Genomic DNA, 14,541 nt, shown 5'->3' on the forward strand with positions numbered 1-14,541 from the left:
CCTTATCAATCACACAGCAAATCCTCCCACCCACCCTCCTGCAAAAATTCCATCCCCTATTCCCAATTCCTCCGCCTCCGCCGCATCTGCTCCCACGATAAGACATTCCACTCCCGCACATCCCAGATGTCCAAGTTCTTCAAGGACCGCAACTTTCCCCCCACGGTGATCGAGAACGCCCTTGACCGCGTCTCCCGTATTTGCCGCAACACATCCCTCACACCCCGGCCCCGCCACAACCGCCCAAAGAGGATCCCCCTTGTTCTCACACACCACCCTACCAACCTCCGGATACAACGCATCATCCTCCGACACTTCCGCCATTTACAATCCGACCCCACCACCCAAGACATTTTTCCATCCCCACCCTTGTCTGCTTTCCGGAGAGACCACTCTCTCCGTGACTCCCTTGTTCGCTTCACACTGCCCTCCAACCCCACCACACCCAGCACCTTACCCTGCAACCACAGGAAATGCTACACTTGCCCCCACACCTCCTCCCTCACCCCTATCCCAGGCCCCAAGATGACATTCCACATTAAGCAGAGGTTCACCTGCACATCTGCCAATGTGATATACTGCAACCACTGTACCCGGTGTGGCTTCCTCTACATTGGGGAAACCAAGCGGAGGCTTGGAGACCGCTTTGCAGAACACCTCCGCTCAGTTCGCAACAAACAACTGCACCTCCCAGTCGCAAACCATTTCCACTCCCCCTCCCATTCTTTAGATGACATGTCCATCATGGGCCTCCTGCAGTGCCACAATGATGCCACCCGAAGGTTGCAGGAACAGCAACTCATATTCCGCCTGGGAAGCCTGCAGCCTAATGGTATCAATGTGGACTTCACCAGTTTCAAAATCTCCCCTTCCCCAACTGCATCCCTAAACCAGCCCAGTTCGTCCCCTCCCCCCACTGCACCACACAACCAGCCCAGCTCTTCCCCCCCACCCACTGCATCCCAAAACCAGTCCAACCTGTCTCTGCCTCCCTAACTGGTTCTTCCTCTCACCCATCCCTTCCTCCCACCCCAAGCCGCACCCCCATCTACCTACTAACCTCATCCCACCTCCTTGACCTGTCCGTCTTCCCTAGACTGACCTATCCCCTCCCTACCTCCCCACCTATACTCTCTCCACCTATCTTCTTTACTCTCCATCTTCAGTCCGCCTCCCCCTCTCTCCCTATTTATTCCAGTTCCCTCTTCCCATCCCCCTCTCTGATGAAGGGTCTAGGCCCGAAACGTCAGCTTTTGTGCTCCTGAGATGCTGCTTGGCCTGCTGTGTTCATCCAGCCTCACATTTTATTATCTTGGAATTCTCCAGCATCTGCAGTTCCCATTATCTCTGACACAGCAAATACTGTTCTGTCCTCATATCTACCTCCGCTTACAGTGTTTATCTGCTTTTCGCCTCAATGATATCATGGCTTTTGCCTCCTCTATTTCTCACCGCAAAATGTCTAATGCTTAAAACAGACATAACAAGGTGTAGAGCTGGATGAACACAGCGGGCCGAGCAGCATCAGAGGAGCAGGAAAGCTGACGTTTCGAGTCTAGACCCTTCTTCAGAAAAGTGGGAGGGGAAGGGGATTCTGAAATAAATAGGGAGAGAGGGGGAGGCAGATAAAAGGTCATTAGAGGAGAAGATAGGTGGGGAGGAGAGAGACTGGTCAAAGAGGTGGGTTGGAGCCAGTAAAGGTGAGTGTAGGTGGGGAGTTAGGGAGGAGATAGGTCAGTCCAGGGACAACGGACAGGTCAAGAAGAGGGATGAGGCTGGTAGGTAGGAGATTGGAATGGGGCTGGAGGTGGGAGGAGGGGATAGGTGAGAGGAAGGACAGGTTAGGGAAATGGGATGAGCTGGGCTGGTCTGGGATGCGGTAGGGGGAGGGGAGATTTTGAAGCTTGTGAAGTCCACATTGATACCATTAGGCTCTAGGATTCCCAAGTGAAATATGAGTTGCTGTTCCTGCAACCCTCTGGTGACATTGTTGCCACACTGCAGGAGGCACAGAATGGACATATGTCATCCAAGGAGCGGGGGGGGGAGTTGAAATGGTTCGTGACTGGGAGGTGCAGTTGTTTGTCGCAAACCAAGTGTAGGTGCTCCACAATGCAGTCCCAAAGCCTCCCAAGCCTTCAGTGATTAGGAACCTTGCAGCCCAATGATATCAGTGAGGACTGAACAAGCTTCAAAATCTCCCCTCCCTCGACTGCATCCCAAAACCAACCCAGCACGTCCCCGCCTCCCTAACCTGTCTTTCCTCCCACCTATTAACTCCTCCCACCTCAAGCCCCACCCCCAGCTCCCACCTACCAACCTCATCCCGCCTCCTTGACCTGTTCCCTCCCTAACTCCCCACAGGCACTCACCTTTACTGGCTCCAACCCGACCTCTTTGACCTGTCTGTCTCCTCCCCAACTATCTTCTCCTCTATCCACCTTTTATCTGCCTCCCCCTCTCTCCCTATTTATTTCAGAATCCCCTTCCCCTCCCCCATTTCTGAAGAAGGGGCTCGACCCGAAATATCAGTTATCCTGCTCCTCTAATGCTGCTTGGCCTGCTGTGTTCATCCAACTCTACACCTTGTTATCTCAGATTCTCCAGCATCTGTAGCTCCTACTATCTCAGTGCTTGTTGACAATTTGTATTACCTATTTTTCAAAACTTATCGGTAAATTAGGCAATCTTTCTCAGTTTAATAGTTAAATGTGCTTAAAACTCCCAACTTCAGGACATAGCCTAACATGAAGAAGAGAATTAGTACATTGTGAAACTGGTGGTGAACCACACCAGTGTGCATTATGTTTGCAAAATGGAGAATTATCTTAGCATTAACTGGTTCATTGTTTGTGAATGTCTGCTTCTGGGGAATTTCATCAATCCCTTCATGCAGAACATGCATGAGAAGCAGCTCCAGTGGTGCAAACTGCTCAAAATAGACATCCTCCTTAAAATGAGCTGCCGGTGGAGTTCTCTGGCAGTTATTCAGATGAGGCTTGAAATTCAATTTCCATCAATTCTCAGACCTCTCGTTTGGGTGCATGCAAGATCGTCAGTGCCTGGATCCAAAATACTTCCTTCTTCATAATATCAGTTCTGGTGCTATTTCATATTAAAATAACCTACCCATCTTCTATTGTGAAGTTGTCTTTTTAATCTCATGCATACAGGGACAGAAAACCATTACAAGGATATGTTATCAATAAAATGCTTCAGTTTTGTCACCACAGTTTTCATGGAAATAAAAGAAGGTCATGGCACTTTATTTTAAAACTATTTAAATGGATTTTCGAACAAAATAGTTTGATTCAAAAGATTAGCAACCTTATTTCTGGGATATATGAAGAATATTTCATGGGACATATGTGCGGTGTCAAGTTAATATACATACTGACATGATTAACCTAAAGAATGCAGAAATATCTCCAGGTGGGAAGTGGCAGGAATAATTCTTTTATGCAAGCGAAGTATTAATTAATTTTACCGATGCTTATTGGATTTGGCTGTTGGAAATGGTTTGCTTTTGAATCAGGTTTCTTGACAAGGCAAAAACAGTGAGTGAGCTTTTAAATTGAACTAACTTATTTTAAACAAGTGTAAGTTCAATGTATCAGTATAGTGCCTAGAAGGTATGGAGTAGCATGGTGTAATTGGAAAGACTTATACTGCTGAAGAAAATGCATGAGGAAACAAAATGTCCCACAGATTCACAGCAGTTCTGCCAGCATCTGAAACAATGGCTGTACTGGTATTTCAGTGGAACTTAAAGCAATTTAACAAATGGCTCTCAGCTATAAACATCAATCTATCTTTTATTAGTGGCATGCTGCATTTCCAACATCATTCTAAATTTTCAAAGTGGAAAATAAGAACCTTTCAGGGTCCATAGAGGAACTCAGAGGTTTTGTGGGGTCCAATTTCTGTTCATCTTACACTGTTGCATCTTCGTCTGCAATGTTTCAAGCATTCTGAATTAGATATTTTCTATAACTTCTTTCTCTATTTCTTCTCATCTGAGTTATTTATTTTTATCCCTTTATGTTAAAAATATACACAGCGATAGTACTGCTTCAGTTGCGTGGCTGAGTTTAGGCTACAGACTTTACAACAGAAGGTTACTGATAATGCCAATGTTGCACTCTGTACCCTACACAGAAATATTTCAAAATGATTGACTTAACACCATCAATTTTATCAACTCATAGTTGCAAGAAGTACCTATATTTTAGCAGCAGTGCCATTTGAAAATTAACAGAAATTCAGTTCTCAATGGGTTAATACTAACTGATTTATTTTTGTGTTGATACATACCACTTAATATGACATTACCTAATTTGTTGAATGTGCAAATATCCAAGTGAATCTAGGAAAGTCGGAATCTCTAGCTATTCCATCCACCATGGTTAACATCAAAAGTATGTGAATACAGTACAAAGACCAACTTTTCAGAAAATAGAGCTTGAAAAACTTGACTATTTTATGTGACTACTAGTCAATATATAGCATGCATTTTAATTGAATTTCAAAAAGTAATAAAACATTGGGTGCAGGTCGAAATATTTTCAATGTAAGTTTGCTTCACTTAATAAATAGTTATTTATGTTAAAATTAGTGCAATTGTGTAGAATTTGCGGTTTTGATTTTATAATTTTGCTATGTATGAATCCTAACGCGTATTGTTTCTATTATGTAGTGACTCAGTGGATATGTGTACATCAATGTTCAGGGTTTGAGAGAAGATTTATACCTCAATCTGTCAATAAACTATGCACAGTACAGTAACAGACATTTTAACCAAGCTGGTGTATTCTGTTGTTTATGCTTTAAATGCCTCCTCCCACATCATGCTACTTTTATTTACATATTGCTACACCCCATTCTCCCTCACATACTGAGTTAACTTCCCTTGAAAGTTGTCTTTTCTATTCACTTCAGCACTCTAATGATCCAAATGGATGTCTTGCATTCTTAACATGTGCTTTGTAAAGAGGTTTCTTCTTGAATTATTTGCCATATTTATTCACAACTGTCTTAGAATTATTGGCCATCTTTCTGGAATAAAATGACATACTGATTATTTACAAAGACATGTATCTTTTTCGATACATCGCTGATATTAGAGTAATTGGTTTACACAGAATTTGAGGGATATTGAAAAGTAATTTTTGAAAATTAAATTTCATCACAAAGGATCTGATTGTAATGTATTAACATGGGATTTTCTTGATATTGCTTTTTATTTCAATTCAGACTTTCGGTACTCAATGACTTTGCAATTTTTCAACTATCACGCTAGATTGTTCACTGGAGCACTGAAAATGCAGACATCAAAAATATAAATTTACTTGAACTTTGATTACCTAATTAATAAGACCTCACTTCTAAATGTTTACCAACACAGTTTTGCTTCAATAATTTTGTATTGTTTAAATCCTAACAACAATGTTTTTACCATGTTATGCTTTTTGTGATAGTGTAATGGATAAATGTACAACACAGTATGGTAATAAACTATACAAACGCAGGAGTATTAAGGCTTAATTTGTGGACTGTGTTTACATAGATGGTCTCAACTGATCTAACACTATAGATGTCAATTTTTAAAATCATTTTTAGATGTCTTAACTGCTCCGTGGCTTAGTTTTTCAGGTGAAAATGGACTTTTATGGCTTTTTTCTCAAATGGATTGAATCTCCTTTGGGTGTCTGATTATCAGCATCTTTTCTCAGGTCTATAATTCAGATTTATCTCCTTAGCAGCTAGTGAGCTTTTACTGATCTCACCCCCTATTACTGGCTGTAAAAGGCAATTTTTGAACTTAAATTGTTCTAGTGGCTACTTTGAGGAGATTCTATTCGATGAATATTTCCTTCATAGCAGCTATTCAGCACTGTGTCTTTTTTTTTAGCTTAAAGGTCTTAAAAGTTATATTGCCATATTTTTGAAATATGTTCTTCTCCAGAAGGTCTCACGTTACTTTTTTTTTATTTTCACTACCATATTGAATTTCTAGCAGGTGAATTCTGGCTGCCATCATGTTTTGAAGGGTCTAGGCCCGAAACGTCAGCTTTTGTACTCCTGGGATGCTGCTTGGCCTGCTGTGTTCATCCAGCTTCACACTTTATTATCATGTTTTATCATGTGCTTTCATGTCACACTACGTGATTGGGTACTTTCCACACAATTGAGGAGAATACAAAGTCAAGGACTATCTTCAAGCCTAGTCTTCAAAGGAACACTCTGTTTTCTCGATATACTAAAGCTTGTGACACATGGTAATCATTAAATTATAGCTGTATTAGGCATGGATTAATCTACTTCATTTGTGTGTCCATGGTCTTGTGATCTATGTTTCTTCCAGAGATTTTCATTATAGTGTGTCCACCAGGGTGTTTGTTCTAGTTCTGTTTCTTCCAGAGTATTCTAATTCTGCTCACACAGTGGTAGTTTTTACTCAGTGATGTGCAACTCCATGACATCACTGTAATGCTACCACATGATCCTACCCCATTGAGCATGCACTTGCCTCAATCCAGTTGGTTAAAGAAACAAGGTGCAGAGCTGAATGAACACAGCAGGCCAAGCAGCATCAGAGGAGCAGGAAGGCTGATTTTCTGAAGAAGGATCTAGGCCCGAAACATAAGCCTTCCTGCTCCTCTGATGCTGCTTGGCCTGATGTGTTCATCCAACTCTGCACCAAATTAACTCAGATTGTCCAGCATCTGCAGTTCCTGCTATCTCAGGTTAAAGAAGCATGTGGTTGCATCCACTGCTCATATAATCCCTAGAACTCCTGCAGAGGGTGCTGAACTTAAAGGAATCTTTAGTCGTCGTAAGTGATTGTTCAAAAACCCATTACAAATTTGCAGGAACCTGTAAACATAAGAAACGTTGGGTACCAAGCTTTCAGTTCTGATTGCACAATTCAGGCCAATAAAATTTGCATGTCAAAATGCCTTTGAATACATTAGATTTGTTCCTGGAAATAGTCTATGTGTATTTTATATTATCATAAATTCTATTTAACTTATTTATTGGTTTGAGAAGGGTGCCTAATTAAAGGTCAAATTCCAAATTCTGACAAAATCTTTTATGAAAGACTTCAAGATATCAAATTTCACTTTAAAATCTCTGGAATGTTTGCTTATACAACATGCACCCATTGTCCCACAAGGGCCAGAATCATAATGCTCCAATGGGTGTAATCATCTTTATTATAATACAATAGTCTTCATTTAGTATTGATCATGGATACATACTAATGTTTTTCAACCATAAATTTGTTTTTTGGACAAATATTTATGCAGTCATTAATTTATATTCTTAATGTATATTACTAAACCTATACAATTATGTAATAGTTGATTTATAGTATAGACATGAGACAATATATAAAGGAGTTCTTATGGCAAAACAGCAAATATTTGTTGTGAGGCTAAGTGTACAGTTATCAACATTGCTTGTCAAATTGGAAGAAGAGTATTTTAATTCAAGTTAAACTTTCATAATCATTTCTTTTTTCTGCAGTCCATCCATCTAACAGTGTCCACACTAATGAAGTGTGATTACTGTGGTAAAGATACTATTGCATGCTTAGCATTGATGTTCATGGAGATTATTCTTTTAGTTCAGAAGAACAATGAAGAAACACTAACTTGAGTATAGGAGTTGGAACATCATGTTGACGTTATACAGGATGTTGGTGATGCCTCTTCTGGAGTATTGTGTACAATTCTGGTCATGCTGCTATAATAAGGAAATTATTAAATTGGAGAAAGCCCAGAAAAGATTTAGATTAGACTAGATTCCCTACAGTGTGGAAACAGGACCTTCTGCCCAACAAGTCCACACCGCCCCTTACAGCATCCCACCCAGACCCATCCCCCTATAACCCACACACCCCTGAACACTATGGGCAATTTAGCATGGCCAATCCACCTAGTCTGCACATCTTTGGACTGTGGGAGGAAACCGGAGCACCTGGAGAAAACCCATGCAGACACAGGGAGAATGTGCAAACTCCACACAGACTGTTGCCCGAGGCTGGAATCAAACCCGGGTCCCTGGCACTGTGAGGCTGCAGTGCTAACCACTGAGCCATCGTGCCGCCCCAGATTTACCAGAATGTTGCCGGGAATGGAGGGTTTGAATTCTCAAAATAGGCTGGGAACTTACTCACTGGAGCATAGGAGGTTAAGCGGTGGCCTTATAGAGGTTTATAAAATCATGAGGGGCAAAGATAAGGCAAATACTGAGAGTCTTTTCCCTCGGGTGAGGGAGTTCAAAACTAGGGGGCATGTTTTTAAGGTGAGAGGAAAATGTTTTTAAAATGACAATGAGAGGCAGTTATTTTTTACATGGAGAGTGGCTTGTGTATGCAATGAACTGCCAGAGGAAGTGATGGGTGCAGATACACTTACAATACTTAAAAGACATTTGGATAAGTACTTAAATAAAAGGGGAGGTGAAGGCCTAACGATATTATTGCTGGACTGTTAATCCAGAGACCCAGATAAAGTTCTGTGGACCTGTGTTCAAATTAGTGCCATAGCAGCATATAGAATTTGAATTCAGTAAATATCTGGAATTGAGAATCTAATGATCATAAATCCATTGCCAATTGTCAGGAAACCCCATCTGGTTCAGTAATGTCCTTTAGGGAAAGAAACTGCCATCCTTACCTGGTCAGACCTACATGTGACTCCAGACCTACAGCATTTTGGTTGGCTCCCAATTTCCCTCTGGGCAATTAGGGATGGGTAATAAATGCTGCCTGCCCAGCCAAGCCCTCATCCTGTGAATCAATAAAGAATAAAGAAAAATGAATAGGAAAGGTTTGGCGGATACAGGCCAAACGAAGGCAGGTGGGACTAGTTTAGTTTGGGAACATAGTTGGCATAGACTAGTTGGACTGAAGGGTCTGTTTATCATGCTGTATAACTTAACAACTTTATTATTAGGGAGTAAAGTTGTTGGCAAATACAAATAAGCAGCATTCTAAGGTTAATTTCCACTTTGTAGTACACAATAGTCTACAAACGTAACTGAAGGAATAGAAACAAATTCTCATTTATTTAGATAACAAGGTGTGGAGCTGGAGGAACACAGCAGGGCAGGCAGCATTGCAGGAGCAGGAGAGCTGACGTTTCAGGTGGAGATGACAAAAAATGATGAAATCATTACATCCACAGGAAAGGCAGATGAAGCTAATATAAAGTCAATTCAGTCGGAACACTGAAATTTAAAAAAAAACTTACTTCTCCTGTGTGTGACAGCTCAAGTGATTTCATATATATTACAAACATGAGACAGATCACTTCAACTATTGAGCTCATACTTCTATAGAAATTTCCTTCACTAACAATATTTAGCTGTTTTCTGTGTGTCTTCAGAGTCTTTGGTTCCATTGCCAGTCTGAAACAGGAGCAGAAGTAGACCATTCTTCCCCATGATCCTGCTGTGCCATTCAAAAAGATCATAGGTGATCTGTTTATACTCCTCCTGTCGCATCCCCATTCACACACCATACCTGCCGTGTTCATCCAGCTCTACACCTTGTATATCTGTGTGAAGGAGGATGGTAAATTTTCAGCAATCTCCACTCCAGAGGAATGGGGCTCTGTCACTGAGTATATTCAAGTAAGAGATCATAGAATCTCTACAGTGTGGAAACAGGCCCTTCGGCCCAACAAGTTCACACTGACCCCTAGAACATCCCACCCAGCCCCAGCCCCTGCAGCCTAAACATCCCTGAACACTATCAACGATTTAGCATGGCCGATCCACCTAGCCGGCACATCTTTGGACTGTGGGAGGAAACTGGAGCACTTGGAGGAAACCCACATAGACACGGGGAGAATGTGCAAACTCCACACACACACAATCGCCTGAGGTTGGACTTGAACCCATGTCCCTGGTGCTGTGAGGCATCAGTGCTAACCACTGAGCCAGCATGCCACCCTAAACTTTAGTTAGGCCACACTTAGAATATTGCATACAGTTCTGGTCCACACTACCAGAAGGATGTGGATGCATTGGAGTCAGAACAGAAAAGGTTTACCAGGATGTTGGCAGGTATAGGGGGATTTTAGCTATTAAGAAAGACCTGGGTTTGTTGTAACTGGAATGCAGGAGGCTGAGGGGCAACCTGACAGAGAGATGATTAGCTTTCTACTTAAACAACATGTTAAGGGGTTTGGGGATAGTTGAGGGAAATAGTGAGGCAGAAGGTCATTGTTCAGTTGAGTGATGAAGCAGGATAAAGATGTCAAATAGCCTACTCCCGCTCCAATGTCGATTATCCCTCTGAAAATGCCAATGATTTGAAGGAAGAATTATTACACCTAAATGGATTCAGCAAGGTAGCTGATGGACATGCTGCTAAAAATAACAAGACAAAATCCTGGCATACTATTGGCCACTGAATTCCACTGGTGATGTGTGTGTTCATCTTAAAGTGATCATTTTTGAACAATGAGGGCATGTATTTTAGGGGCAGTTTAAATCTAACCAGACGAGAGACCATTCTGTTCTTTCGTTCTATAAGTTGTTTAGTTTTTACGTTCTGCTTGTTTGGAATCGAAATAGAATTTCGAAGATGACCCGTTTAGATTCAGTGCTCAGAATGTGAATTATTTAAAGGACAGAATGTCGAATTCCTATTTTAAAGATTCAGAGCTTTCACTTGTCATGTCCCTCTTGTCCGCTCCTATTGCGCAAGATTGGAATGATGTAGTGCAACAATGTTTTACGCCGGTATCAGACGCTGCATGATTATTTCGAAGATAAGACAGAACTTTGCTGCATTTGTTGTCTGGTGTAGACAGCCCATGGGAAAGACGCACCGCCTCAACTGTTTTTTTCCGTCCGTCTTGAGAAGGCAGCGCAGCTGCCACTTGCGCTGTTTGTCTGTGTGACTCGGCAATTTCCGCGAATTTCCGCGAATTGACGAACGGTCGTGACCCGGCGACACCAGTTCAGTTCCACAGTGCCCGCAATTTGACAAGTCCGAGGCACGGCGTGGCAGCCAAGGAGAAAGAGAGAGAGAGTCTGCTATTCCCCCAGACCCTCTTGCAATTTTATTGTCCGCAACATTTATCTCTCAAGCTGACGAGTCATGAGTGGGAATACCTCGTTTCCTCGTCTGTTCCTTTGTGTTTTGTTTTTCTCAACAGGTTTTCTATTATTACCTCAGCAAATATTAAGCCTGCAGGACCAGTCTGGAGAAAACCTTCCAATTTGCAAAGAGGTACGGTGCATTCATTACTGTATTCTAGCTATTCTGTATTTGTAATAATGCAGTTATGATTGAAAATAAATTGTAGAATTTCTTAGCTTTGTTTACTATTTGAACCGAAACGTAGACAAGCATGCATAATTATCAAGTTGCAAAGTTTGTTGTGCACAAGATATTTCAACGAGGCATTTTACTTGTTTAGTACCGTGTCCATATGGAATACTTAATTTTGATTTGGCAGCTGTCGCACGGCACATTAAGGATGTTTAATAATTAGAGTTGTTGCTGTAAACTGCGAATCAATTGTATTCTACACAAATCCTGAAATTGACAAGTGTTTGTTTAATGAAGGTGTGAAGTGTTTGTTGTTATTACCTCTTAATCGAAAGCCACAAAATGTTACTCACACAAAAATTCTTTCGACTCCTTTGAGTTATATCTCATTGTATCAACGTGACCTGAAAATATTGCCGGTAAAACCACCGTTTGGTGATCAATCTGTTGGCGTGCAGGTCGATGTCAGCTTCTGAAGAGTTCAGTGAAGGTTCCTGTTGGCACCTATTGAAGTCCGTGTCTGTGTCGAAGCGCGGGCGCAGGACAGTGTGTACCGCTAGGTGGTGTGTGAAATGCTGTGATAACCTGACAGTCAACCTGCAGGTTTTACACCAAGACATCACGATCAACCTGCGTAAAACGTATTTTCGATTTTCTTTCAAAATAAAAAAAATTACCATATATATATTACAAGGGAGAGAGCAGCAAAGGTGAAAAATGTGAGATCGCGAACTAACCCATTCCAATGGTGAAACAATAATAGCGTTTTCTTCAGGGTGGTCGCTAATAATATTTGTTGATAACTTCATTTGATGCAAACTATTCAGGACATTGTTTTTCGATCAAATATTTAATCTATATTTTTAACCTTGAATATGAAAATAACTGCAATAGAAACACGTTTCCTTATCTGTTCTATGAATTAAGAAAGTATGCCTTTAATTAAAATGAAGTAAAACCTCTGAAACAAGATCACAAACTTCCTAATCGCCCTACCAGACCGTAGCACTGCTGTCTCTATTGAAAGAGACAGATGATACTGATGGTTTACCTGTGGGTCACCGCGCCTCAAACAAAGGGGGAGGTTGAGAAGGAAAGCCATTTATGGTAATTTCAGCCTGTGGGTGAATTGAACACACAGCCGTGCAGCCACCTGACCCAACTGAGCCCCAATGATGAGCTTCGCAATAATTCTACAAACAACAGCAAAGCACATAATATGTAAAATTCTTGGAAGTGTTTGACTATCTTTCAGCCTTTTCTACATGACAGATGCATCAGCCTGTTTCATTGCCCAGGCAGTGATGTAGGAGACTTGAATTGTTAAATATTTAATATAATTTTTAAACTTGAACTTAGCTGATGCGAACTTAGACGCATGTTAAAATGGTAACAGGGGAGTAAGATATTTGAATGTTTGACAAGAGCTGTGAATCAGCAACAAAAACAGGAGTTGCTGGAAAAGCTCAGCGGATCTGGCAGCATCGGTGAGGAAAATAAATCAGAGGTAAGGTTTGGGGTCCAGTGACCCTTCCTGAGAACGAACCATTAACTTTGATTTTTCCTCACAGATGCAGCCAAACCTGCTGCGTTTTTCTATTTGGATGTTTGCCTCGAGATTGCAGTGACATTTATTTGACTGGGCTGAGAGGTGGCAAATGGAGTTTAATGCAGACAAGTGTGAAGTGTGATGCACTTTGGTAGGAGTAACCAGAAGGCAAAGTACTGGGCTAATGGTAAGATTCTTAGCAGTGTAGATGAGCAGAGAGATCTCGGTGACCACGTACACAGATCCTTGAAAGTTGCCACCCAGGTTGACAGGGCTGTTAAAAAGGCATACAGTGTTTTAGCTTTTATTAATAGAGGGATCGAGTTCCGGAACCAAGAGGTTATGGTGAAGCTGTACAAAACTCTGGTGCAGCCGCACTTGGAGTATTGTGTACAGTTCTGGTCACCGCATTATAAGAAGGATGTGGAAGCTTTGGAAAGGGTGCAGAGGAGATTTACTAGGATGTTGCCTGGTATGGAGGGAAGGTCTTACGAGGAAAGGCTGAGGGACTTGAGGCTGTTTTCATTAGAGAGAAGAAGCTTGAGAGGTGACTTAATTGAAACATATAAAATAATCAGAGGGTTAGCTAGGGTGGATAGGGAGAGCCTTTTTCCTAGGATGGTGATGGTGAGCACAAGGGGGCATTGCTTTAAATTGAAGGGTGAAAGATATAGGACACATGTCAGAGGTAGTTTCTTTACTCAGAGAGTAGTAAGGGAATGGAACGCTTTGCCTGCAATGGTAGTAGGTTCGCCAACTTTAGGTACAATTAAGTCGTCATTGGACAAGCATATGGACGTACACGGAATAGCGTAGGTTAGATGGGCTTGAGATCGGTATGACAGGTCGGCACAACATCGAGGGCTGAAGGGCCTGTACTGTGCTGTAATGTTCTATGTTCTATGACTGCCTATGTCATTGGAGTAACAATTTTTGGCAAATTCACCCCATGTACCTCCTTTCATATCATGGGGGAGAGAGGAAAACATTGATGTGAAATGATTTAAACAATGGTGAGAATCTGTCCAGTTCGCATTCTGCAGCCTATACTCTCAAAGGAGATGTTTTGCACGAGGGCATAGCTTAGAGTCAGAGCTTAGACAATTAACTAAATGCACATCCATCAATGGTGGAACAAAGGAAGTCAGAGATGCACAATTGGCCAGGTTTGGCGGAGTGCAGAGACCTTGGGAAGTTGTAGTGGATGATAACGTGATAGAAATAGGGAAGTACATGACCACTGAGAGATGAGAACACAAATATGAGAATTGTAAAACTGCCTTGAGACAATGGGGCAGGTCACACCAGGTAAAGAATTGGATCAGTTACGTCACCACTGTTTTGCTAGATAGTGGTTCTCAGGAGAATAACCATATCTGTGACAGTAAGGATACACTGATATCCTCCTCTTATTTTGAGCTGGAGTCCCACATAGCCCATTAACACCCTGTTGAATACATCCCTAAAAACTGAAGGGCGAATCAAGTGCAGGTTTTATTGCAGGTTAGGGTTTTCCTACAAACTGGAAGTGCAGTAGATTCTGAAAACTTTTCTACATTCCTATGAAGCTGTGACCAGTAGAAATGTTAGGGCTTGAGTTTTGCATACACTGACATGCCTCGCCATCAGAATTTCATGACTTGGCCATAGTATTGCCTACAGGATCTTGCTGGCTCTGCTGCCTGCTCCTCTTTTGCAG

At 41.8% G+C, this 14,541-nt stretch overlaps 2 protein-coding genes across 5 annotated transcripts in view; one reads left to right on the plus strand and one right to left on the minus strand.

Annotated features, from left to right (window-relative positions):
* The window catches only part of cfap276 (cilia and flagella associated protein 276), a 30,990-nt gene extending 19,207 nt beyond the window's left edge, over nt 1-11,783 (minus strand). The window contains exons 1-3 of one of the 3 annotated variants that reach the window (XM_059653402.1): nt 11,647-11,783; nt 8,685-8,797; nt 7,659-7,749 (exon numbers count right to left, since the gene is read on the minus strand). The gene's annotated coding sequence lies outside the window, so the exon portion shown is untranslated. The remainder of the gene's footprint in view (nt 1-7,658; nt 7,750-8,684; nt 8,798-11,646) is intronic. The other 2 variants (XM_059653403.1, XM_048553237.2) reach the window with 2 other exon arrangements.
* Nucleotides 10,715-14,541, plus strand: part of elapor1 (endosome-lysosome associated apoptosis and autophagy regulator 1) — a 126,978-nt gene continuing 123,151 nt past the window's right edge. The window contains exon 1 of one of the 2 annotated variants that reach the window (XM_048553234.2): nt 10,715-11,251. In XM_048553234.2, coding sequence (XP_048409191.1) covers nt 11,120-11,251 — 132 coding nt within the window. In that variant the 5' untranslated portion in view covers nt 10,715-11,119. The remainder of the gene's footprint in view (nt 11,252-14,541) is intronic. The other variant, XM_048553235.2, reaches the window with a different exon arrangement.

This window comes from Stegostoma tigrinum, chromosome 21 (assembly GCF_030684315.1).
Source record: "Stegostoma tigrinum isolate sSteTig4 chromosome 21, sSteTig4.hap1, whole genome shotgun sequence".
Lineage (NCBI taxonomy): Eukaryota > Metazoa > Chordata > Chondrichthyes > Orectolobiformes > Stegostomatidae > Stegostoma > Stegostoma tigrinum.